General features: G+C 42.3%; 1 protein-coding gene across 6 annotated transcripts in view; it reads right to left on the bottom strand.

Annotated features, from left to right (window-relative positions):
• Window positions 1-6820: 6820 nt before the first annotated feature.
• TPX2 (TPX2 microtubule nucleation factor) overlaps window positions 6821-25675 on the bottom strand; it is a 65406-nt gene continuing 46551 nt past the window's right edge. For 2 of the 6 annotated variants that reach the window (XM_089896669.1, XM_022592742.3), the window contains exons 12-17: window positions 23228-23323; window positions 22027-22203; window positions 21448-21594; window positions 16895-17006; window positions 16058-16245; window positions 6823-14656 (exon numbers count right to left, since the gene is read on the bottom strand). In XM_089896669.1, the coding sequence (XP_089752795.1) occupies window positions 14546-14656; window positions 16058-16245; window positions 16895-17006; window positions 21448-21594; window positions 22027-22203; window positions 23228-23323 (831 nt within the window). In that variant the 3' untranslated portion in view covers window positions 6823-14545. Of the gene's footprint in view, window positions 14657-16057; window positions 16246-16894; window positions 17007-21447; window positions 21595-22026; window positions 22204-23227; window positions 23324-25675 lie in introns of all 6 variants that reach the window. The other 4 variants (XM_022592740.3, XM_022592739.2, XM_022592744.2 and 1 more) reach the window with 3 other exon arrangements.

The raw sequence follows: 25675 nt of genomic DNA, 5'->3' as shown, positions 1-25675 counted from the left end.
CTGACCCCAGCGCCCAGCTCGGTGTCCACAAGCCCTGCTCCTGGCCTCTGGATCTGCTTGGAGCATCTTTGGTCTCGGGGCACTTGCTCAACACGCCCATGGGCCTGAAAGCGCTTTCTTTTGACAATGTCTTCTTCCTGGCCCCCTGGGGAGACGGAGGCTGCCCCAAGCAGCTGCCCCAAGATGGTCAGTGCTCTCACGCCCCTCCCCTGAGCTGATCCATGGCCCGCCTGGAAGGATCCTAGGAGGATCCTAGGATCCTCCACCACAATGGTGACCCAGGGGCCACTCCAGCCCGAGGTGTTCAAGTAGAGATAGGATGCAGAGAGGTATGATCCAAAGGGCCTTCCATTACCCAGGGGCTATCTGCCCAGAGCCTTTCTCTGTGGGGTGCTTGAGAACCAGCCCCAAGCTGAGTGCATTGGAAATAGATCTGGAGTGGATGTCTGGGTTCAGGTCCTGACTGTGGTGACCCATCCAGTCACTCCAACCCCACTCCACAGTCCAGCTCCTCTAATTATCAAATGGAGAAATCAACTCCTGCCCCCTGTTGAGAGGAGTGGGGAAATGGCTTGAGAATGCAGCACATCTGAACAGTGCAAAATTGTGTAACTGTAAAAAATATGGAGGAAGCTGTGAATGAACTGACATGAAGCAACCTACAAAGTGGGAGCAGAAAAAGCAAGATGCAGAATAGCATGTAGATGATGCTATCATTTGTGCAAAAGGGGTTAAGATTTATAATAGAGAACATAATATATCTAATATATAAAATTTCCCTTTACACACATAAGGGTTTCTTTGGCAGAATAAGAAACTGGGGACCAGAGGTGGGAGAAAGATATCGCTGCATACCTTTTTACTTTTTTATTTGAACCCAAAACTATGTGAACAGATTACTGTTCAAAATGAGTGATGTTTTCTTAAGTGAGCAAATACTCGGGGTGTCTGTCCAAGGCTAGCAAAAACCAGAGTGGGAGCCCCTTCCGCAGTCTTGCTGCCTTGTGTCTGCCTGTCCTCCTCTTCTGACCTGGCCCTCCTCTCTTCCATTTCTCTCCTTCAGCATCTAGTTGACAGCCTGCCTCTTATAGGAAGCAAAAATAATAATGCCTATACAGTACTCATCACACGTGCAGGGCCTCTAAGTGCTCCTGTGTAGGTTCACTCACGTGATCTTCAGAACAACCGGATGAGGTAGATACGATTACAGATGGGGAAACTGAAGCTCAGAGAGGTTAAGTAACTGACCCAGGGCCATCGGGCTTGTAAGGGACTGAGCGGGGATCTGAACCCAGGCTCTCTGAAAGGAGGGGAGCTCCCATTTTTTGAGTGCCTCCTATTATTAGCTTTATCCATATTGTCTTAAAACATCATCTTGATAATAACTCTGTGAGGAGATTTCATCCCATTTTCTAGATGAAGACAGGAGGATCAAAAGAGTAACTTGCCAAAAGTCACTCCACAAGGAAGAGAGTTGGGCCAGAAATGTGCTTCTTTACAGCCCCAAAGTCTTCTTTCTTGCCTAAAATTTCCCAGCCTGTGTCTCACCCCATCTCCCTGCTGGGTACTGGCTTTATGGGTCTCATAGCATTCTGAAGGTTGAAATGCTTCCTGCCTGTGCCTATGATCTGGAACCCCAGTCTTCTATTTGGTTGTCCCCACAGGACATTCTGGTTTAGCTTGAAATGTTGGACCCCCTCTTCTGAGCTCCTTCAGCTCCAGGCTGATCTCACCGTTGCCACTGTCCGGGAGCCCTTCGAGGGCAGGGCCTGTCATGATGCTCACGTGTCCCCAGCACAAAGTGTCCTTGCCAATCAGTGTCCGATGAATATCCAACTGACTAGCAAGGCTCTGGACCGGGTTCTACCGTGATGGCCCTTGCTGATGTCCTCTCGCTGACTGTGGTTATCAGTACTGATCATTTATTGAGTGAGTGCCCATGAAGGGCCACTAAGGGCTCTGCCAAGGGTTTTGCCCAGCTCATTGGATCTTCACAAAGGACTCTAGGGGCCAAGTTCTAGACCATGTTAAAGATTCGGAAAAGCTCGATGCTGAGAGAGGGTAAGAGGCTTGTCCCTAGAGTCACACAGCTATTGAATAACTTCAAACTACCCAGATTCATATCCAGAGCCACCTCCCAATGAGACCAAAATCCAGGCTGGGACAATATAAGGGGTTTTAATTGCTGCACTTGTTACTGTTATGACTCCCAAATAATAACTAGCATTTCTTGAACTCTCATTAAATGGACCAGGCCCCATCCTCGCACTCCATACTTACCACAGTCCTGCTGAGCAGTGGTTGAGGAACTCTGACAGTGAAGCTCTCAGACTAATGACCGTGAGGCTTGGGCAAATGCTTTCTCTAGTCTCATCTGTAGGACGAGCACCTTCTTCACAGGGGGAGATATGTAAAGCATTTAGAACAGTGCATGGGTACTCAGTGAGTGCTGTATAAATGTCAGCTATATCATCCCCATTTCACAGATATGAAAGGAAAACTGAGTCACAGGGCAAAGTCACAGAGTTGGGTTTGAACCATCTGACACAATGCTCAGCTCATAACTACTTTGCCCCCCTGCTCTCTCCCGGAATGGCTGGGAGCATTTAGTGAGAACATGTATGTAGAGTGCTTGGCACGGTACCTGCAGCACTGTGTGTGAGGTCTCCATAATGTGGACACCCAGAGGGCTCAGCTGTCCCTGCAGGCTACTCCACAGTCCCTCACGCTGAGATGAGAGCCTGGCCTGGTTCCGGATCCACAGGATTACCTGCAGCTTACTTGCCCGCCCGCTGGGGCTGAGCTTAGCTCAGCCAGCTGCTCCCTGGGAGTCCCCAAGCTTCTTCTCAGAGCTCCCTTGGAGGTGCAGGGTGGGGGGAGGGGGGCACAGGGAAACCTCCCCCACCCAGCTGGGGGCTGCCAGAGCCCCTGCCCACCCTTAAGAAGGGGCTTTCCCGCCCTGCACCAGCTGTGCAGCCACCCTCCTTGCCTCTACAGGGGCAGGGCAGGAAGTGGGACAGTGCCAGGACCAATTAAACCCGCCAGGGGAATTAAGGTCAGCAGGATGCAATTATGCCTGTTGGATTTAACAAGGCGAGAGGGAAGGTTTCTCCAGCCAGAGTTCACGGCTCCTTAGGCCTCTTGCCCTGGAAGGCTCTGCATTCCAGAAGCCTGGGCTCCCAGGCTCACCCATCCCTGGGAGAATTCCTGGGGCGTGGAGGGGTTAACTCCACTCGGGCACTGCTTCCCTGGCTCCTGGAGGAAATAGACCCAGCCAAGAGGCTTTAAAAGGACCGGCTCAGAGGAGACATTTCCTGGCCTGACCCTCTCCCTGCTCGGCTCTGATGGAAAATCCAAGGAGTTGAGCAATGACCTTTCTGACTCCAAAGAAAGCAGCCAACTCCCCTCACGACTTTCCCTCCAGTCCTGATATGGGAGCCACTCAGGGCTGCTTTCTCCTGCTCTCTCCCACCTTGGGCCCCTGAGCCTGGGGCTTTGGCAGTACCAGCCCCCGGGGAAGCCCTGGTAAGGCTGCTGTCCTTAGTGCATACCCTGTCCTTCCCTCCAAGGCTGGTAAGCAGAGATGTATGGACATTCTGTGTGGCCAATTGGATGTAGATTTCTCTGGAAGTTCGAATGACACTGTTCAAGCCCAGGATTTGTAGAGTTTTATCGCTAAGATTATTACTCAGTGCTCTACTCTGTGGCAAGGAATAAACTGGTCACTTTGGGGACACAGAGATGAAACTGGGGAAAAGCTACAGAATCACCATGCAGTGCATTTTAGGTGAAAAAAGACTGTAAAATCATTCATGAAGTGGGTCCTTTCTTGTTGCTAAAAATATTTGTAGAGAAAATATCTGGAGGCATATATATGTATACACACACACACACACACACATACAGGTGTGGGAGTAGAGATGATTTTGATGCTTTGTCTGGATTTTGCAAATTTTTTTGAAATGACTATTTGTAACTGTTAGGAGATAAATATTAATTCAAGACATAGTAATATGGATACAGATTTCTACAATTCAAGACAGAAAATAAGAGCTACATATGAGATATGAAACACTGTAGGGTCTCATAGGCAGTCTTTGGGACTGATGATCAGGGGTGACTTCTCAGCTGAAGGCATGGCTGCAGCAGGCTTTCTCAGTGCCTAGGCCCCAGAGTTTAAAATGAAGCCTCCTGCAAGTAGGGCCCCAGGAATCTGTCCTTATAACCAGCATTTCAGGTGGTTTTCATGCACACCCCAAATCTGAGAACCCACGAGTCAGAGGGCCAGCTTTGAGGCAGTCCTGAGGCAGCTGGCAGGGTACTTCCAGGACACATATCCTTCTAGTCTGGGCTGTGTTCTCAACCCTGATGCACGTGGGAAATGTCTAGAGAGTTTTCACAACTTCTGAAGTCTGAGCCGCTCCTGGGCTCAGATCATTAAATCAGCGCATTTGGAGTGGGGTCCAGAAAGTTATTTTTCAAACCTGCCCAGAAGATTCTGATGTGCAGTCAGCGTTGAGAGCCACTGCCCTGAGGTTCTCCCAGGGCAGGAACTTCACCTGTTTCCCTGGAATGCACCTGCAAGTTAAGGTAAAGTGGAGCACATGGCAGGTGTCCCCTTCTGACTTGTATTGACTGTGTGTATTGTCCCAGTACCTGGGGCCCTGGGGATCAGGTGTCGGCTCAGAACAGACAGGGACCAAGTCAGTAGACCTCATATCCCAAGGACCTAGTACAAAAAGTGGTGCTTCTGATGTTAATAATAACAGCTGCTAGTATTTACTGTGCGTTTACCATGCGCCAGGCAAAGATATTAACTCCTTTAATCTTTATAGCAACATTATGAGGCAGACACTATTATCAGTCCCGTTTCCAAAAGGAAAGTGAGGCACAGAGGAGTAACTTGCCCAAGGTTTCAAAGGTAGGATTCCAGTGGGACCAGAATTTACACCCAACCCATCAAGCTCAGAGCCCTCAATCTTGATTACTATTCCATACCACAAAGTAAATGCCTGCTGAAAAATGAATTCATGGGTGAGTGAAGAATACTTAGATTATGTCACAACGTGGTAGCCCCAGGGCCTGACATTCAGTAGGTGCTCTGTAAATGTTGAAGAATAAACGTTCCTACTTTGGTAGGGTCCTGGGACAATGAGAAACCAAGACTGGCCCCTCCTTCACTCTTTCTCCCTCTCCTCCATCGCAGCCCAACTTCTCTGCAGCATAAACAGCGAAGCCAAAAATAGCCATCTAATGACGTCAGAGGAACAAGGTCATCTGAAAATTGCCCATGGCCACTGGACACCTCCCTATAGGATCAAGTAGCAGGAGGGTACCCCAGGATGGTGCAGCTGTTCCAAGAACAGGAAACGTCCCAGGAGCAGACTTGGAAGCACCACCTCATGAAGGCAGGGCCCGTGGGGGCAGGGGACAAACGCAAACACAGAAAGAAGCAAAACCGAAGTGCAGAGTGCAGACCCTGGAGAGGAGAGTAACTGGAGTTTATCTGCACTAGAAGTCACTCCCAGCACACGATCCTAGGAAATGGCTCAAAAAGGGGGGAATGCATGTTCTATCCTGCTAGGCTTCCTGGCCTCCATTGTGCTATTTATAACACTTCAGGCTCGTCTGCAGAACTGGGTTACCATATAAGCCAGGGGGTGTATGGCAAGCTCTGAGAGGCTGCTGGGAGAAGAGGGCCCTGTCTGGGATGGTGAGGGGGGTCCAAACAAAGGATGAGGAATGGGCCGGGGCAAAGCACTTCTGGCTGCAGTCACTTGGCACTGTGACCACCTCGGCTATCATTCAGGCCTGCCGAGGCTTGTGACTTAATAATTGACTGACAGCTGCCACATCCCTGATAGGAACGCAAGCATCCGGCAAGGACCCAGACGGCTGCTGGGTGAAACTGAGGAGAGAGAACCTGCTCCCAGCCTCTGGGAAGCGTAGCTGGAGGTTCCCACAGAAATGTCAAGAGTTCAATGAGGGCTACAGCTCAAACTTGCTCCAAAGTCCTGAGTTGTTGGCCCTGGTGGGTGACGGAAACAATCTCTTCTTCACCCACGGGGCTCTTTGATCAAGTGTCACTCAATTCCCAAAAGAGCTAGGCCCTATCCTCCAGGAGCTCCTAAGAATGTCCATCCATCCTCTCAAGGGATGCAACCGGCGTGGTGGAAAGGGCACTTGAGGGCACAGACTTGGGTCCAAATTCTGACTCTGCCACTTACCAGCAGTGTGACTTTGGGAAAGTAACTTAAACTCTGAGCCTCAGTTTCCTCATCTGTCATATGACTTGTTGGAAGGACATATGGAAAAGCATTCTTCCTTCCATCTTTATTTTGGTAATAGAGTCTTGGCTGAGGAGATAAACACTTACTCAACAAATTCAGCAGCTCTCCTGGGTAACACGAACAGGCTGCATAAATGTGACTCCCCAGGGAGCTCTTGCCCTCCACAGGGCTCTAGTTTGGCCTGCGTGCTGAGGCTCACAGGAGAGAACAGCTGCAGGCTCCCTGGTCCATAGATAGGGACCTTTGAGTTGAGAGACCTGTTCTCCACCAGGACATCTCCTGACACAGTGGTCCTCACACTTGGGGGTGCATCACAGACCCCTGCAGGGCTTGTTAAAACACATTGCTGGGCCCCAGGTCCATGGTGTCTGATTCAAGAGGTCTGGAGAATTTGCATTTCTAGTCCCAGTGATGCTGATCTTCTGGTCTGCAGGACACTCTGAGGACCACCGCCCTAGAGAAAAGTCCCCCAGCCCAAGTTGCTGAGCTTCCTAGTCTGCCAATTCCTACCCATTTTCCTGGGTCCTCTGGGTAGGAGGAGTGTTTTGGTATGTATGTGAGGAAAACACAAACACTCAGACCCAGCAGTGGTCAGTACAGCTAATGTTTCAAGGAGAGGGAGAGGCTCAAAAAGTTGTTTAGTGAAGGTGGGCAGATACTGACAGCCCCTCCCAACTCCTACCTGCCTGCCGTGTTGCTTCGCATATTAGTTTTCTATTATGCGAAGTGGTAACAAATTACCACAAGAGAGAGAAAACAGCTAATGTGCAAATAAGAATCAGGGAGGCTACAGTGTAGACATCAACCTCCAGCCCAGTAAGAATGAGATTTCTAAAAGCTCAATTCAAATCCCTCGCCTCTCTTGCTTGCACCAACTCCCACGAGCTTCCTTCCTGAGAAGCGTCCCTGCTCCTCTCGCTGATGGCTGACTAGCAGCTGCTGGCCCTGTCTTGTCAGTTTGTTAGCTTTGGATAAACAGCAGGGGCTTCTGGCAACCCCTGATGACACACACCCACTGACAATTAATATAGTGAATATACGACTCAAGCAGGATCACGCTGGCCAACAAGGATGAATAACTGCCCAATGTGACAGTCACCATGGCTGCCAAGACTTGCTTTTGGGTCATTTTAAAGCTAGGAGCAAATTCTCATCCATGGAGCCAGAGGAAAGATCCTTTCTAGAAACATCATTTTAAACTTCTAAGATAAAGAAATTGAGACTCACAAAATGCAACTGACATGCTCAAGCTACTCTCCCAATCCCCAATCTAGGGTTCATTCCACTAAATAATTTTGTGCCCCTCAGAACCCTGTGACAATTATCTCAAATCAACCCAAGTCCTTTTGACCACAAACATTATAAAAACTGAACTGCAGCAGAGAGAAACAGAAGAGCTGCAAGGTAAGATGACATCCTTAAAATGCCAACAATTAAAGAACGGATACTAGCAACCTTACATCTTGGAAAAGCCAAGGATGGGAAGGACTTCCTTGCTGTAGTCTGTTAGAATTCACTGAGCATTCTGTGCTGCTTTTAAGTTCCAAGGTCAAGAGAAACATCAGAAAATATGTGCGTGTGTCAAAGGACATTATTCAGAGATTAGTCCCCTGGAGTGATCTGGGCTAGATTTCTGCTTCCAGAACAACCCTTGGAAAGTCCTCCTCAACGAGCTAGCACACTGGCCTCCAACATACTTCACTGACGTTCAAATGGAAATCTAGGAGCAGGGAGCTTGCTAGAGGTACCCTCTTGCAGTGACTGAGCAGCTGACTATAGAAAAATATAACTGTTAAAGTAGGGCTAATGTGGTTAGAACAAATTGCCTAGAAAAAGAATCTGAAAATATTCAAGCTGGAAAGAGCCTTATTTATCTTTCTAATTCAATCTCCTCTTTGACGATGTGGAAACTGAGGTCCAGAAAAGGGGAGTGCCTTGCTAAAGGTCACCCCGTGTGCCAGTGCCAGGAAGGAGATTATATTTCCTGCCTCTACTCTTCCCAAAAGACACATCACAGCTCAGCTAGAGTTAAGAAAGACAAAGGGCATTCCCTTTCAAATGTGGTCTGAAGGCTTTGAGACATCAATCTACTGTGTAAGCCTGTCTTAAGATGTAGAATTCCAAGACTTTAACATAACTAGACTTCTCTCCAGAAAGGCTTTGCTAAATGCCAATAAACTTTTCGCTGGGCACCAATCCTAGTAACATTGACATTATGTCAGCCAAAAGGAGGTTTCCAATTTGCAAATGCGTATGCCAGGATGATGTCATTAACTACGCTTTTGGGAGGGAATTATATTTTCTTTTAATACTTTAATTACAAATATTGACTAAGTGGTTTGAAACAACCATTTAAAGTTTAGAGACAGACATAATACATTAGGGGGACAAAGAAATCTGTCTTATAAATAGCCTAGGAAAATCCTTTGCAAAACAAACATTTTCAATGGGGAGAAACAAACTCTGGACGATGGAACAGTATGCTGCTATTAAAATTGGTATTTACAGAGTATGCAGTAATATAGGAAAAATATTTGAGCTACTACTCTAAGTTTAAAAAAAAGCAGAATACAAAAAATATATATACATAAACAGAAAACCCCTACAATGTAGAAAAACAGACTAAAGGTCTATATAAGAAAATATCATACAGAGAAACACCAGTGTTCAAGGTGGGTGATGGGACCACATATTTTTTTCTCCTTCCTCCTATTACCAGGTATTTTCTGAATTGTATATAATTAACAATAAATCCCAATTTTATAAACAAAAACATTGCAAAACCCTGTTGAGATTTTCGTATAGAGCAAATTCAAAGTCACTTTCTAGTCCCTTAGTGTGTGTAAGAGAGTGTGCCTGTACGCCGTGAGTAGAGGATGTCAGTGCCAGGCCAGAGATTTTTCATCGTTCCTTACCACCAAGCTTGACAATGCTGCCCTAAACTGCTTTTCAAATTACAATTTACAACCACTGACTATTTAGTATTTGACCCACTGAAAAATACCTCTCCCACCCTTGCTCCTGAAAGAAGCCCTGAGAATACCATCAGTGCCGAAATAAGCTAGGCAACAATTCTTAACCCGTTCACACACCTGCCTGTGAGGTTCTGGGATACCAGTCCCATGGGTTTTGGCAGATCACGCAGGCCAGGTTTTTACTTCCCTTCTGTTTAATAAAATTTTAAGAAAAAGAGAGAAGGCAGTTGATGCCTTCAGGTTAGGCTTAGTCTGGTGAAATAATTCGTGATAAAACCTAGTATTTCCCTAAGCCCCTCCAACTATGGTTTCTCCAAGTACAATGTTAGCATTTGTGAAGCCCTTTCAGGAAGCTGATACCTTCAGCACATAAGAGCCACGCTTTGACCGCAGCCCAGCCTCATATTCTCTTGCAAGGAGGAGAAGAGCAAACACCATCAGACATTTCTGTTTTTGAGGTCAGTAACCTTCACTACAGCACTAGAAAACAGAGTGGGTATGCAGGAAGACAAAAACAAGGAAAAAGCATGTTTTTGTCCCCAGGCTTTTCTGTAGCAACTACAATGGCTTAAGCTGGATAACAAATTGTCCTCGAATTCTTGGCATTGGAGCAAACATGTCAGCTCCCTGGTTATGCCTTCGTCACTGCTCAAAGTACCACACACTTTAACCTTCCTGCTCTTTCCATAGGCCTCGGTTTGTTCCGTATCCAGGAAACTTTATATGTTGTCTAAACTGAGCACCCCAGCAGGCTGCAAGGCAGATGGCAGCTCAGGATTCAGAATGTTGACCAATTCCTACCTGGATCCACACCACCATGCTGTACTCAGCCTGCCTGTGCAGAAATAGGAGCTCAGCCTCGTGGCTGACAGCTTTTTTAACTGCTACTCTCAGCAATGAGGAACTTCCCCAGCAGACAAGATTCAGAAGGGAACTGAAAAGGAAGCATATCAAGAGTGACCTAAGGGGATACACAGGTTTAACCAGATACTCAAGCCAATGAACCCCCAAGGCTCAGCTAAGCCAGGAGGAATTAAAAGAGCAGGCTTTGCTGACCTGACCTCGAGCCTTTGGGACCTGAGGTCACTAGGCCAGGACATCTAGACCCCACACCAGGTCTGCCTCCATGTCACTAGATTCTCATAAGAGGCTTCATACTTCAGCCAGGGAGAAAGCTAGTACATGCCTAAGGTAGTGCCTGAACCACATTATTCAATGCAGAACACATATGAAAAGAACAAGCTACAGAGTGTAAATTATGACACTATTTGTTGAAAAATAAGAGGGAGCAGGTACGAATAAGTATAGGCTGATGCCATCTCTGCAAGGGAACACACCTGGCAGCACCAACTATCTCTAAACCCCTTTGTAGCTTTCGAATTTTGAAAGACATGATATATAACCTTCAAAGAACAAATTAAAATTAAAGGCAAATGCGTAATGCTATAATCTTATTGTTATAAAAAATGCTCTATAAATCTGTGTGTGTACATAAAAAACATTCTGGAAGAATACACAACTGGTAATACTGGGTTACTCCTGGGGAATGGGAGTAGGGGAAGTAAGAGACTTTCGTGTTTTGTTTTATACAGTCTGTATTGTTTGGTTTCCAAAAGGCAGTACAGTCAGCCCTCTGTATCTATAGGTTCCATATCTATAGATTCAACCAACCATGGATCAAAAATATTTGAAAAAAAAAAAGTCCAGAAAGTTCCAAAAAACAAAACTTGAATTTGCTGTACATGTGCAACTATTTATGTATAATTTACATTGTCTTTACAATGATTTACATTGTATTAGGTATTATAAGTAATCTAGAGATGACTTAAAGTATATGGGAGGATGTGCATAGGTTATATGCAAATACACCATTTTAAATGTGACTTGAGCATCCGTGGAGTTTGGTATCCACAGGGGGTCCTGGAACCAATCCCCTGTGGATACTGAGGGATGACTATACTACTTTCATAATTTTTACATAAAAAAAGAAACATCTTTAAGAACTGCAATCTCACCTCCAACAAGAACCTCTAAACTCCTCCTGCAGCATCTTTTCTGTCTGTCTCATGTTACTCAATCACATCTTATCCTGTGTTACAATTGTTTGTGTATAAGACTTATCTATTAAATGCTGGAGCAACTGCCACTGCAGTGTCTCCACCACTCAAGCTCCACTTTCCAAGGACAAAATTCTGTGGAAAAGAACTGTTAAAGCATAAAACAGCAGTCAAAACGGGAACAAAGCAATTACACAAGAACAAAATGATCAACCAAATTAAGAGTGAAAGGTAATCTTGTATTAATTAGCACAAACTGTTAGCAATGGGGAATCATGACCAAGTCAAAACAACACTGAAAACAGTCCTTCCCAGCAAGTGTGGGAATTCTAACAATCTGAACGTGCACATGTGCTAGGAGTTTTGCAAAACTGCCAAGCAGATTGTGGCAGCCAGATTTCTCAGTAGAATTCAGTAAATCCTATTAGAGGACATGTTCTTTGTTTAGCAAAATTCCAGGGTGACCTCTGAGTGTTGAAAGAGAAGCTCTCTCTTGGACAAGGCCTGAGGGATAAAGAACCTGAATTTCTCTGTAAAATAGAAGCAGAGCTTGAGTTTCAGGGGAAACGGGAGGCTGTCCTAGGAAAATGAAGGGCATGTGAGGTGGTCCGGAAAGAAAGGGCTCAATACTAGACAGGTTGTGCTGAGGAGACCACCAGGAAACTGGGGAATTCTGGGAAGCAAGGGCATCTTAATTTTAAAAGCTATTTGCTCTGAAATAATATAATCCCTCTCTGTTGCCGTAACAGACTGCCAAACAATATCACCCTGATGTGGGTGTGTCCGGAGGGGGCAATCCAGAATGGAGCAAATGGGGTGGAAGGATCCCACAGGTCCATAATTCTCAATACGTAACACTCTTTCTAAAACCCTCAACTTGAGGGCCAGATTTATTCTTCTACCTGAAACAAACAAAACGAAAAATGAACAAAATATATGAAAAAATGATACTAGATGGCAATATATGAATGACAGTGAACTATTAGAGAACTGCTGATACATGGGAGAGAGAAAAGCTACAGAGGAAAAGACACAGAGAGGGGATCAAGAGATGAACAGAGAAAAACCAAAGCAAAAGGTGTTCAGAAAAGGAAGTTGTCCCACCCCCACCCAGAGAATCCACAAGAGATATGAGGACTGGGGTAGAACTGGATTTTTCACAGCACAAGGGATGGAGAACTCTATTTCTGTTTGAGGCTGATATCTAAATACCATCCTTATCTACCCCCTCTCTCTCTCTCTCTCTCTCTCTCTCCCCCGCGTCCAATCTGTTAGCAAGTCTTGTCAGTTACAGCTTCAAAATCCATTCAGAATCCAACCATTTCTCATCACCTCCACTGCTACCACCCTAGCCCAGGCCACTATCAGCTCTTACCTGGACAACATCAAGAACCTCCTCACTTTCTTGTTTCCAATCTTACATGCCCCCAAGTCCCCATCCTACTCTATTTTCCACACAGTCAGTCAGAGAAACATTTATCACCTGACAGAAGAGGACAGTTACTTGTTTATTGTCTGTCTCCCCTTCTAAAAGGTAACCTCCATGAAGTCAAGGTCTTCTATTTCTGTTCATTGCTATATGCCCAGAGACTAGAACAGTGCCAGCGTATATATAGTTAGTACTGAATCAATATTTGTTAAATGAACTACACAAGTTGTTATGGAACTGTACATCACATATCTCTAGGAAATGAATAAAGGAACTGCACTTTGTATCACTCTGTGGGCCTTCAGGAGGCCCAGGGATCTGCAAATCACATCTTGCTTTGTTGCCCGTCACTTAATCTACAATGGCTTGTACATAATGGTCACTGAATGAATAAACAAAGGAATATAACATAGGTCTAATATCATATATAGTGCCTAGGCCTAGCCTGGGCAGAAGATGGATGCTTTTATATCTCGTGGCACAGGAAGAGATGACTGGTACAGAGTAGAGTTCATAAACAATATCAAGTCTAAAAGAAAATACACTATTGATAACATGGACCTAGCAAATTCTGTGCCAACTATGAGAAATACAGATATGATTAACATAATTTTTATCTTCAAGGACTAACATAATTTTAGTTATCTTCATCGCTACTAGCTTGTAAACAAGTACAAGTAACTTAGTGGTATAACTGTTCTACTAGAGATATACATAAGAAACATTTGGGAGGCACAAAGAAGGAAATCTTGCCTTACCTGAGGAGGTCAAATGGTCAACGAAAGATTTATGAAAAAGATTTTACTAGAGCTGAGTCTCATAAAGAAGAGTTTACCAGATGAGAAAAAACACGTTTAGAGAAGAAGGCACAGTCTGTTTTGAAGGCATAACAGGCTTCCAGAATGGTTCCTAGGAGGGAGTTAACAAAATATGGAAGGATATTCTGACATAAGACAGAAAAGTCACAAAGCTCTTTCCTTTAAGGACAGAGCCTATGCTTTTAAAAGTTCCTAGACCCTCCTCTCAAAGTACCCACTTCCCCAATAAGATGTTACCTCCAAAGGGGGACAGATTTAAAAACATCAAATAACAAAATCAGGGAGGGAAGACAAACGTATTTATTCCAGTCTCGGTCACTGGAGGACTTAAAACGTGTAGTACTCAGCGCCCCCTATTATCATCAGCACCGACAAGGGAAGAACGTGCCTGAACAGCAGGCTCTACCCGAGGCCAGCCGATGGCTGCTGTGAGGTTCCCGTCAGTCAAGCCTCTTCCTCGTCATGCAGTTAATGAGGCTTCCCCCCTCGTAGCGAAGGGCTCCTTAACTCTAAATTCATTTTGCACAGAGAAGAGAAAAGAATCTGACATACTACTGATGGTTCCTCTTTTAATTCATGACTTAAATCCTATCTCAGTATTTAACTATCTTTATTTTCTGATTAAAACAGGAAAAAAAGGGGGGCGGGGGGTAAGGGCAACAGAAATTACACTGTACTGATACAGAGACTTTAAATTCTAGTCAGAGTTAAGACCCATATTAAAGGTCAACTGATGGTTCCAAGGAAATAACTACAGGGAGTCTGGTTGAGACATACATGAGTTGAGTCTCATTATTAGCCACAATAATGTAGGAAAACAGCTCTCAATGAAATTGGAGTCCACACTTGTCAGGCATGGGTAGGAAAAAGCCTGGAGAAATGGGTTCTCTCCATGCCCCTGTGACAAAGAAGGCTCCTGGTTTAATGGGAAGAGTAGCTCCGGTTCCCAGATGGTGTCCACAGCTCAAAGCCGAGTTTAGCAGTGGAATCGAGTGGAGAACTTAGGCGATACAGGCACGGTCAAGGGCTGGTCACTTGACTTGACTTCCACACCCTGGTACCTGCGTACTGGATTTGCCTTGTGTACCTGCAGAGTGAGAAAAATAAAGTTACCATTGATAAGGATGTTAGAGAACTATACTTATGGGTGTTTTTGCTCCTCTTCTTGAGAACATTTTTGTATAGTTTTGCAAATCCCAGTCACTAATTTGGGGGTTGGTGGGAGGCAACACAGTCTAGCAGCAAAGCACAAGAGCTCTGGAGCTCAAGTAGGTTTCTATTCAGGTCTTGCTGGATCCCTCAGCTTGCACCTATCTCCAGTCTGACTCTTCAGTGCTAGGGTATAACGGGGCTGTACTCAATTGCAGCAGAAAGGAGATACATGTTAAGAATTTGCCAGAGTACAATCTTAAGATTATTGAGTCTTAATATTCACCAAAAGCATGGACAAAAATAAATAAATAAAATAAAATAACCAAGAAAGGTTGCCAGGAGAAGGCATGGTCCCATCCATCCTTCTTACAGTCTAAAATCAACCCTGAATCAAGCCAGATTAGTAGAGAGTTCTATGATATAGACAATCACAAGAGGCAGGATTCAAGTGCTGAAGAAAAGTCAGAACACTTGAGGCTGGTTTTGTGAGTACATCCAATCAGCATACGGTAGCTTGGATTTTGTCAGGAAGCTAGTCCCTTTAATAGTTTGTCCCTAGAGCCCTCCTGTGGCCAGTCACCTCTACCAACAGCTGTATCAGCTGCTGGCTTAGCACTTTTAGACAAAACCTCAACAACTTACATATTGCTATATTCATCCTTTTACTAAGCATATGAAATTCTATCTAAAACTGTGTTCTTCCTTATTAATGCAGTTAATGTGGCTTGCTGCCCTCCTAGTGAAAGGGTCCTTAATGTGAATTAAGCTTTCTTTTTGGATAACTAATATTTAAATCATTATCTAGTGTTAACATGGAAGGTCACCTGGACTGATATGCACTATAACTCCAAGGGATTTGAGTCAAGTATTAAGAGGAAAATGAAAATATAGTTGTCACACAATTCCCATGTCCTTCCCTACCTATGTATTCTAATTGTAAAACACATTGGTTTCCTTAAGCCTTAAGGCAATAATAAAACGTTAAATAAAGAGTCCTACAAATATATCACTGTGCACTGGTATAGCACCTGATGTCCTCCTTACTTAGACCCCTGGAAGAAATTCTGACTGAATTCAGGATCAAAGATAAATGTATTTGTTAAATAACTAGCTTGTTTATATCACTTAGCAGATGCATGGATCACAATGTATACATCTTTAGCCTCGTTCACTCCTCAACTTTGTCACCACCCCTGGTTTGTCTGACTTCTCATTTTCACTCAACTTTGATGTATCCTTGGAGGCCACCTTAGATCCTTTCTGGAACAAGGCAAGGTACAGATAAAACAAAACAGACGCAACCATGGGTTAGTCAGTGCTCATGCTGCCCAGTTACCAGTTCTTTCCGTAGTCTGGCCAGCTCCTCCTTCTGTTGCTCTTCCTCCTGTTGCCTGGCCTCCTCCAACTGCTGGGCTTTCTGGGCTTCCACCTCAGCCATTCTCTTCTCCAGCTCCTGCCGCTCCTTGGCTCTCTTCTCAGTGGCCAGCTGAAAAGTTTCTTGAACTAGAGAACCAGAAAGGCCCTCTGAGTACAGAAACAGAGAGAATATTGGTGCACAAGCAAGACTTGCATAAACCTAGCCCCACAGATCCAGCAAGTGATAGATATGCATGGCAACAGAAAGGTGGAGCTCTAAGGAAGCCTAGTTGGGAGAAAGGTGGAGTAAACCACATACAAAAAGTCCTAAAATTTTAAGGACCCCTATAAATCATTGGAAGGGCCCCTATAAATCATCTAATTAGGAGAAAAGCAAGACCTACACAGGTGAAGTAGCTTGCTCAAAACTACACAGTGATTGTGAGACAGATTTAGGAAAAGAATCCCACTTTTCTGAAACGCTGTCCAGTGCTAAAGGAATCAAATGTTTTCTATCTAAGGCTTGCTTTAGGGTGAACTCCAGAAAGAAGTCCTGGCTCTCCCTCACTTACTTGCTACTCTCTGGGTGGGGAAAGTAAAATTGTTGTTGAAATGCCAGGTGCTTGTTCTATGAATCTGACCCCAACACACTCTACAAATCAACATAGCTGCTGGATTCAATAAAGAGCTAGGGGAGAAAAAATTAGATCCCCTACAGGCAGATGCTTCTGGTTGACACAGCATTGTACTGACACAACTGAGTCCCAGGAAGTCTAACCATTCTGCCCCAATCCCCCAAGAATACATAAAATACTACCAGTAAGGGATTTTTTCTCTCTCTTAGGAACAAAGGGCTCCTGGGAGATGACGGTGTTTGGACGAGCCTTGAAGCAAGCTGCTTCTTTCTGCTGTTTTAGTTCTTCCTCCAGCTATTAGAAAGAAAATCTGTCAGATAAGCAGCCACACTACTTTCCATAACTACCATCTCAATGACTCAAGTTCGAATGTTTCTGAACAGTTTCATCTACAAAGACAGCAGGTGATTTAATCTAAACTCAATTAAAATCCCTTTTACATTAAGTAGATCAGACTAACAACATCTGAACCCACTGAGAACTAGAAAATACCTTTAAGATACTTTTAAGGCCTACTTAACATCACACACAAAAACAGGTAGACATTAATATACCCCTGGACGTGATCACCTGTAAAGTATTCTCCCTCCCAACCCCCAAAAGAATCTAACCAGAATTTAGTCAAGCCTCTGGATCTGACTATTCATTTATAGGAAATACAGGAGATAGAGGAACATATTAATCAACACTTGGGAATACAATGAGCAAAACCCAGATTGTAAAACCTATAGGAAAACTCTCGCCACTATTACTCAACATAGTTTTGGAAGTCCTAGCCAAGGCAATCAGAGAAGAAAAAAATAATAAAAGGAATACAGACTGGAAAAGAAGAAGTAAAACTGTCACTGTTTGCAGATAACATGATACTATACATAGAGAATCCTAAAGATGCCACCAGAAAACTACTAGAGCTAATCAATAAATTTGGTAAAGTTGCAGGATACAAAATTGATGCACAGAAATCTCTTGCATTCCTATACACTAATGATGAAAAATCTGAAAGAGAAATTAAGGAAACACTCCCATTTACCACTGCAACAAAAAGAATAAAATACCTAGGAATAAATCTACCTAGGGAGACAAAAGACCTGTACGCAGAAACTATAAGACACTGATGTAAAGATGATACAAACAGATGGAGAGATACACCATGTTCCTGGATTGGAAGAATCAACATTGTGAAAATGACTATACTACCCAAAGCAATCTACAGATTCAATGCAATCTCTATCAAATTACCAATGGCATTTTTTACAGAACTAGAACAAAAAATCTTAAAATTTGTATGGAGACACAAAAGACACCGAACAGCCAGAGCATTCTTGAGGGAAAAAAACAGAGCTGGAGGGCTTCCCTGGTGGCGCAGTGGTTGAGAGTCCACCTGCCGATGCAGGGGACGTGGGTTCATGCCCCGGTCTGGGAAGATCCCACATGCCACGGAGCGGCTGGGCCCATGAGCCATGGCCGCTGAGCCTGCGCGTCCGGAGCCTGTGCTCCACAACGGGAGAGGCCACAACAGTGAGAGGCTTGTGTACCGCAAAAAAAACCCAAAAAACAAAAAACAGAGCTGGAGGAATCAGACTCCCTGACTTCACACTATACTACAAAGCTACAGTAATCAAGACAATATGGGGCTTCCCTGGTGGCACAGTGGTTGAGAGTCCGCCTGCCGATGCAGGGGATGCGGGTTCGTGCCCTGGTCCAGGAAGATCCCACATGCCGCAGAGCGAATGGGCCCATGAGCCATGGCCGCTGAGCCTGCGTGTCCGGAGCCTGTGCTCCGCAATGGGAGAGGCCAAAACAGTGAGAGGCCCGCGTACCGCAAAAAAAAAAAAAAAAAGACAATATGGTACTGGCACCAAAACAGAAATATAGATCAATGGAACAGGATAGAAAGCCCAGAGATAAACCCATGCACCTACGGTCAACTAATCTATGACAAAGGAGGCAAGGATATACAACGGAGAAAAGACAGTCTCTTCAATAAGTGGTGCTAGGAAAACTGGACAGCTACATGTAAAAGAATGGAATTAGAACACTCCCTAATACCATACACAAAAATAAACTCATAATGGATTAGAGACCTAAATCTAAGACCGGACACTATAAAACTCTTAGAGGAAAACGTAGGAAGAACACTCTTTGACATAAATCACAGCAAGATCTTTTTTGATCCACCTCCTAGAATAATGGAAATAAAAACAAAAATAAACAAATGGGATCTGATGAAACTTAAAAGCTTTTGCAAAGCAAAGGAAACTACAAACAAGATGAAAAGACAACCCTCAGAATGGGAGAAAATATTTGCAAACGGACAAAGGATTAATCTCCAAAATATATAAACAGCTCATGCAGCTCAATATTAAAAAAACAAACAACCCAATCCAAAAATGGCCAGACGACCTAAATAGACATTTCTCCAAAGAAGACATACAGATGGCCAAGAAGCACATGAAAAGCTGCTGAACATCACTAGTTATTAGAGAAATGCAAATCAAAACTACAGTGAGGTATCACCTCACACCAGTTAGAATGGACATCAAAAGAAAATCTACAAACAACAAATGCTGGAGAGGGTGTGGAGAAAAGGGAACCCTCTTGCACTGTTGGTGGGAATGTAAATTGATACAGCCACTATGGAGAACAGTATGGAGGTTCCTTAAAAAACTAAAAATAGAATTACCATATGACCCAGCAATCCCACTCCTGGGCATATACCCAGAGAAAACCATAATTCAAAAAGACACATGCACCCCAATGTTCATTGTAGCCCTGTTTACAATAGCCAGGTCATGGAAGCAACCTAAATGCCCATCAACAGACGAATGGATAAAGAAGATGTGGCACATGTTTGCAATGGAATATTAGCCATAAAAAGGAACAAAACTGGGTCATTTGTAGAGACATGGATGGATCTAGAGACTGCCATACAGAGTGAACTAAGTCAGAAAGAGAAAAACAAATATCGTATATTAACACATATATGTGGAACCTAGAAAAATGGTACAGATGAACCGGTTTGCAGGGCAGAAAGAGAGACACAGATATAGAGAACAAACATATGGACACCAAGGGGGGAAAGTGGTGGCGGGGGGTGGTGGTGGTGGTGGTGGCGGTGTGATGCACTGGGAGATTGAGACTGATATGTATACACTAATATGTATAAAATGGATAACTAATAAGCACCTGCTGTATAAAAAAATAAAATTCAAAAAAAATGGATGAAAATTAAAAATGAAATTCTATAAGGTCGCCTATAACCCCACCATAAATAACTATTATTAACATTTTAGTGTATAACCCCTTTCATATCATATACATGTAAACACATATACTTTTAAAATAAATGGTCGTATTATTCATATAAAAAAAACCTATAGGAAAATCAATCCAGTTTATTCAACATATAAAATGCAAGTAGAGCAGCCTTTAGATTAAAAGGGATTTAGAGATTTATCAAACAAATATAAAATGTGGACCTTTTCTGGATCTTGATTTGAACAATTTAACTGTTTAAAAAATGAGAGATTAGGGGATATATGAATGCTGACTATTTGTCACTATTAAGGAATTACTGTTAATCTTTTTAAGTGTGATAATAGTATTGTGGTTATGAAATTCTTTTAATCCTTATATTTTAAAGTTACACATTGAAGTAGTTTTGGATGAAATGAGATGACACCTAGGATTTGCTTCAAAGTAATCTTGTATAGGCAGAAGTATCCAGTATAGAGAGTAGGTAGAAGTGAGATGAAATAAGATTTTCCATGTTTTGATCCCTAGAAAACCAGGTGACAGTTCATGGAAGTTCATTATACTATTCTACTTTTATGTATGACTGAAAAACTTTAAAAAATCTTTTTGTTATGGAAAGTATGCCACATACAGACATTCTATGTCATGGTCCTTGAACGAGAGATTCACTACTGCTTCCAAAGCAACTGTCCTAAGTTCTCCTAGAGAACAGTACCAACAGGGAGCCTACATTTAGTTACTTAAGCAATCATATCTCTTGGGCTTCAAGAGGGATGACTTTCTACAAACAAAGATTAGGCCAGATCCCCTTTTGGACAGAGTCCAGAATAAGAGACAATATCAATACTGACAAATTTAGGGATTCAGGAGATTTTTTTCCAGGCAGGGCAGAATTAGATCCAATTAAACCAGCCAACAACCAATTGACTGTTTTAAATCACCTGTCATCTATAAAGAGCAAATAGCACACTATGTTGCGAAAACAACATACCATATTAAGAATCTATTCTCACCTCTCAGTTTCTTATCAAAGCACCAACAGAAAGGAGTGAACATTTAATGAACAAGTCTAATAAATGGAATAGATGAGATCTTTAAGAATCTCCTGACACAAAAAAAGCCTAACAGTTCTCACATTCCCCAGGTGATCACTTACAGCAGAGATCAGCAAACTTAAGCAGCAAGCCAAATCCAGTTTGCAACCTTGTTTTGTATAGCCCTTGAGCTAAAAATGGTTTTTATATTTTTAAAGGGTTGAAACACACATACACAGAGAACATGTGACAGAGACCACCTGCACAGCCTAAAATAATATGTAGCAAACTTTTTTATAGAAAAAGTTTGCTGACCCCTGATTACAGTGACAGCCCCTAAAATAATCCAGTATGTTAGTTCCCAGAAGTTCAGTGTAGTGGGTCTACCTATTGTAACAAATCAACAATCAAACAATTCACATTTTAGCTGCTCTCCCCAGCCCCACCTGGTGCTTCCAAGTCTGTGCCTTCAGAGCACCTCTTCTGTCAGTCTCAAAGCAGAAAGGCTCAACCTGGGTTGTATTCTTCACCTTCTTCTCCGGCAGGTTAATGGTGTCAAAATGAGGCAAAGGAAGCGCCTTGAATTTGGGCACCTAATAGAAAAGAAAATGTAAGATTTAAGATAAGGTCTTTCTAGCCAGAAAGCAACAACTACTCCAGAATATTTGGATGAATCTAAAAAATAGGAAAGGCCAGTTTTCAAAGCAGCATGGTGTAGCAGAAAGAGTATTGGGTTCAAAAGGAAATCAAGGTTTTCCTCCCAATATTGCCAATGACCAGCAGCGTGATCATGGGCAAGTCACTTAAGCTCCTTGTGCCAGAATGGCACTTAAATAGCCTTATGAAGTATAAATAGGGCAAGTAATTTAATGGCACTTTAAATTACTTGCCCTATTTATACTTCATAAGGCTCTTAGAGGGATCAAAGGAAGTCAGTGATTTATAGTTAAAAGTGCAACATAAAAGATTACCTTTGAGGGATCAAAGAATAGTACTGTGCTACTTGGAGGAATGGAAACACCTACCTCCCCTTTCTGCAGTTCTTTTATTTTCTTCTCCTTCTGTAACTGACGTTCTTTGTCTCGAGAATCAAAAGAGAAAGGGCATATTTCCACAGTTCTCCCCACTGGGATTTGAGGCTTAAAAGGCATTCCAAAATATGGCACAGGTTGAGCTCTTATCACTACTGGCTCCTCCTCTTCCTAAAGAAAAAAATGCAGTTTAGAAACAAGATTCCTCGCTCTCTCTCACCTCCTCTGAATGTGGAGTCAGAAGACATTATATGAGAGAAGTCATTAATTAAGGCAAGTCACTCAACCTCTCAGGTGTCTTAGCTTCCTTTTCTATCAAAGAGGGGTATCTACCAACTCTCAGGGGTGAAACCAGTGTGAAAGCATTTGATAAGCTAACACAATTACTCTTAAAGGATCTAAAATTTTTCACAGGAAGGTTGTAAAAACTAAATGAGATCAAACAGTTTGAATAAAATGAAGAACAGAAGAAAAGTACTAACCAAGCATATACCTTGGCCTCTTCTTTGACCCAGACTTCAGACTCCACTAAAACATGTGACTGGGAGTATTCCCAGTTGCCAAACCCAGAATAGGACCAAGTAAGTTGATTGGATTCAAGCTGGTAACATAAGATTACTGTGTATTTTAGTTTCAAATGAACCTATAAAAAGGCTTATGCCTGAGATCTGCTGTAAAATTACCCTAACTCTGGATATTTATAGATAAAATGGGGGATGTAACAAGAAACTAGCCTGATCAATAACAGTTTATATATTCCAACTTCATGAACCATCACCACACAGTCACCTTTGCAACCCTTGGATTAATGGAGATAGTTAAGGACAGGGTGGATGTAACTGCTTAGTATGAATTTTAAAAGTCCCTCACTGAATGGTGACAATAGCTGGGGCAAAATAGAGTATAGGTCTTGGGAACTTTTGATCCACGTTACAACAGGGTGATTTCCAATGCAACAGAAACAAACATAGCTCCAATAAGTTACGACCAGTTACCACTGAAAGCCAAAAGATTCATACCCTTACTAACTACTTTGTTCTTGGAAGAGCAAAAACAGATGATCAATCATTCATACCCATTGTTAAAACAACTCCAGACAAGAATGATGGCCTTTGTATTCCACTAAGTTTAAGAAAGAATAATACTTAGATTGATTATGTAGAAGGAGTAGAAACCCCCATCCCAGGGAAATCACCTCATCTTCTTTGGTGGGCATTCTGATTCTGTTCTTCAGAGCAAAGGCCGGTGACTTGGGGACAGTGATTGGAAGTACTTTCTTTTCAGGAACACCCTGGAAGGAGTAAGCAACTCAATTAGATAACCTAGAACAATCTCTACTAGGCTGTGTGATGAGATCAATCCCTTTCTTAGAAGTTCACATATCAGGAATCAAAAAAAGCTAGTTATTTCAGTATGTTGTTAACTTAACCAACTAAGACTGGTATGTATTAATGCTCCAAAGGTGGATTAACATGACAGAAGAACAGCAAATAACAAAAACATAGTTTGAGTTGCATATTCAACAAAAATAGGATTCATCAAAATCTTTTTTGGTATTTATGAAAAACACTACAAAATAAACTGTCAATATTTTATTGTTTCTCTCCCATTTTATACCCCAATCCCTTAAAAACAAAATCAAAAAGGACTTCCAAATGTTATCTAGGAACAGAATAGATACTGTCCATTCTCTTAAACCTATTCCACATACATCTCTAAAATAAGAACTTATATTTAAAAATATTAACCTCAAAAGGCAAATGGAAAAAAGTACGGGGCAAGGGTTAGCTTAATTTCCTTTTGCCAAATAACTGGACAAAGAACAAGCAGTTTACAAAGATATACAAGAGGCTCAATCTCAATAATTTTTAAAAATATAAAGTAAAATAAAGTATTTTTCACCTACAAGACTGAGTAATAATTAAAAGACTGGTTAATACCAGTGTTGACAGGTGAAGAGAAATGGGCACTCCTTTACAGTTGGGTAAGGTACAGAGCACAAATTGGTACAACCTTTAGGAATTAGCTACTAAATCTTTAAATGGTCATACTCTTTCACCCAATATTACATCTCTAGTATTTGATCTCTAGTTTAGTTTTTAGGTATATTTCAATACAGCATTTTTAAATTTAAATGAATAAAAAAATTGCAAATAACCCTATTATCTATCAAAAAAAGAACTGGCTAAATCCTTTCTTAAATTGTGGTACATAACTAATTGTGGTACATGACTAATAAGAACCTACTGTATAGCACAGGGAACTCTACTCAATACTCTGTAATGACCTATAGGGAAAAGAATCTAAAAAAAGAGTGGCTATATGTATAACTGATTCTCTTTGCTGTATAGCAGAAACTAACACAACACTGTAAATCAACTATACTCCAATAAAAAATAATTTTAAAAAATTGTGGTACATCCACACAATAGAATACTATAGTCATCAAAAAGAAGCAAATAAATCTTTATTACTGACAGAACAGTATTCATAATGTTGAGGGGGGAGGGACAAGTTGCTGAAACAAAAAATACTATTATTAAATATTATTTCTGTGTGTTTTTAAGATGTCTTTTAAGAAAAACAAATATATGATATCACTTATATGTGGGATCTAATTTTTTTTTAATTATATAAACGAACTTGTTTACAAAACAGAAACAGACTCACAGAACTTGAAAACAAACTTATGGTTATCAAAGGGTGGTAGGGACAGGGATAAATTAGGAGCTGGGGATTAACACACACACACTACTATATATAACATCAATAATCAACAAGGACCTACTGTATAGCACAGTGAACTCTAAATATTCTGTTAATAACCTATATAGGAAAAGAATCTGAAAAAGAATGAACCTATGTATATGTATAACAGAATCACTTTGCTGTACACCTGAAACTAACACAACACTGTAAATCAACTATACTCCAAAAAAATTTATTTAAATAAATTAACTGAATTGAATTAAATTTTTAAAAGATACTTGCGCATATACTAAAAAAATAAAATAAAATGTATATATAATTAATCTAAGCATAGAAAATGAAATATGGAAAGAACACCAAGCTGTTAACTCTCACATCTCTTTGAGGGTAGATTAAAAGAGGGATTTAATTTCTATATTCCTTAATTCTAATACATTCAACTTCTCCAAAGATTTTTTCCCCCTTTGTGATTTCAAAACACTGCCAACATCTCAAATCTTTTCAGACTGAATTATGTATACCATACTATGCGCATCATTCAAAACTAACATAATTCTAACTCTCATAGAGTTTACGCTATCATGAATCTGGCAATTAACCCTAACTGCAAAATGGTATCTCTAGGGCTACCGTCCTGCATGAAGTGTATGACCAGATCAATTTTAAAAAATCGGGCTTCCCTGGTGGCGCAGTAGTTGGGGGTCCACCTGCCGATGCGGGGTACGTGGGTTCGTGCCCCGGTCCGGGAGGATCCCACATGCCGCGGAGCGGCTGGGCCCGTGAGCCATGGCTGCTGAGCCTGCGTGTCCGGAGCCTGTGCTCCGCAACGGGAGAGGCCGCAGCAGTGAGGGGCCCGCCTACCGCAAAAAAAAAAAAAAAATCAAAACAACCTTGAGACATCCTCAGTAACTCCTTATTTCTTATACCCACATCC

Source organism: Delphinapterus leucas, chromosome 15, assembly GCF_059928025.1.
Source record: "Delphinapterus leucas isolate spDelLeu-1000000601 "Yukka" chromosome 15, BTC_Dleu_Yukka2, whole genome shotgun sequence".
Taxonomy (NCBI): Eukaryota; Metazoa; Chordata; class Mammalia; order Artiodactyla; family Monodontidae; genus Delphinapterus; species Delphinapterus leucas.
The sequence above is the reverse complement of the archived record's forward strand: the minus strand, read 5'-3'. Positions and strand labels throughout refer to the sequence as shown.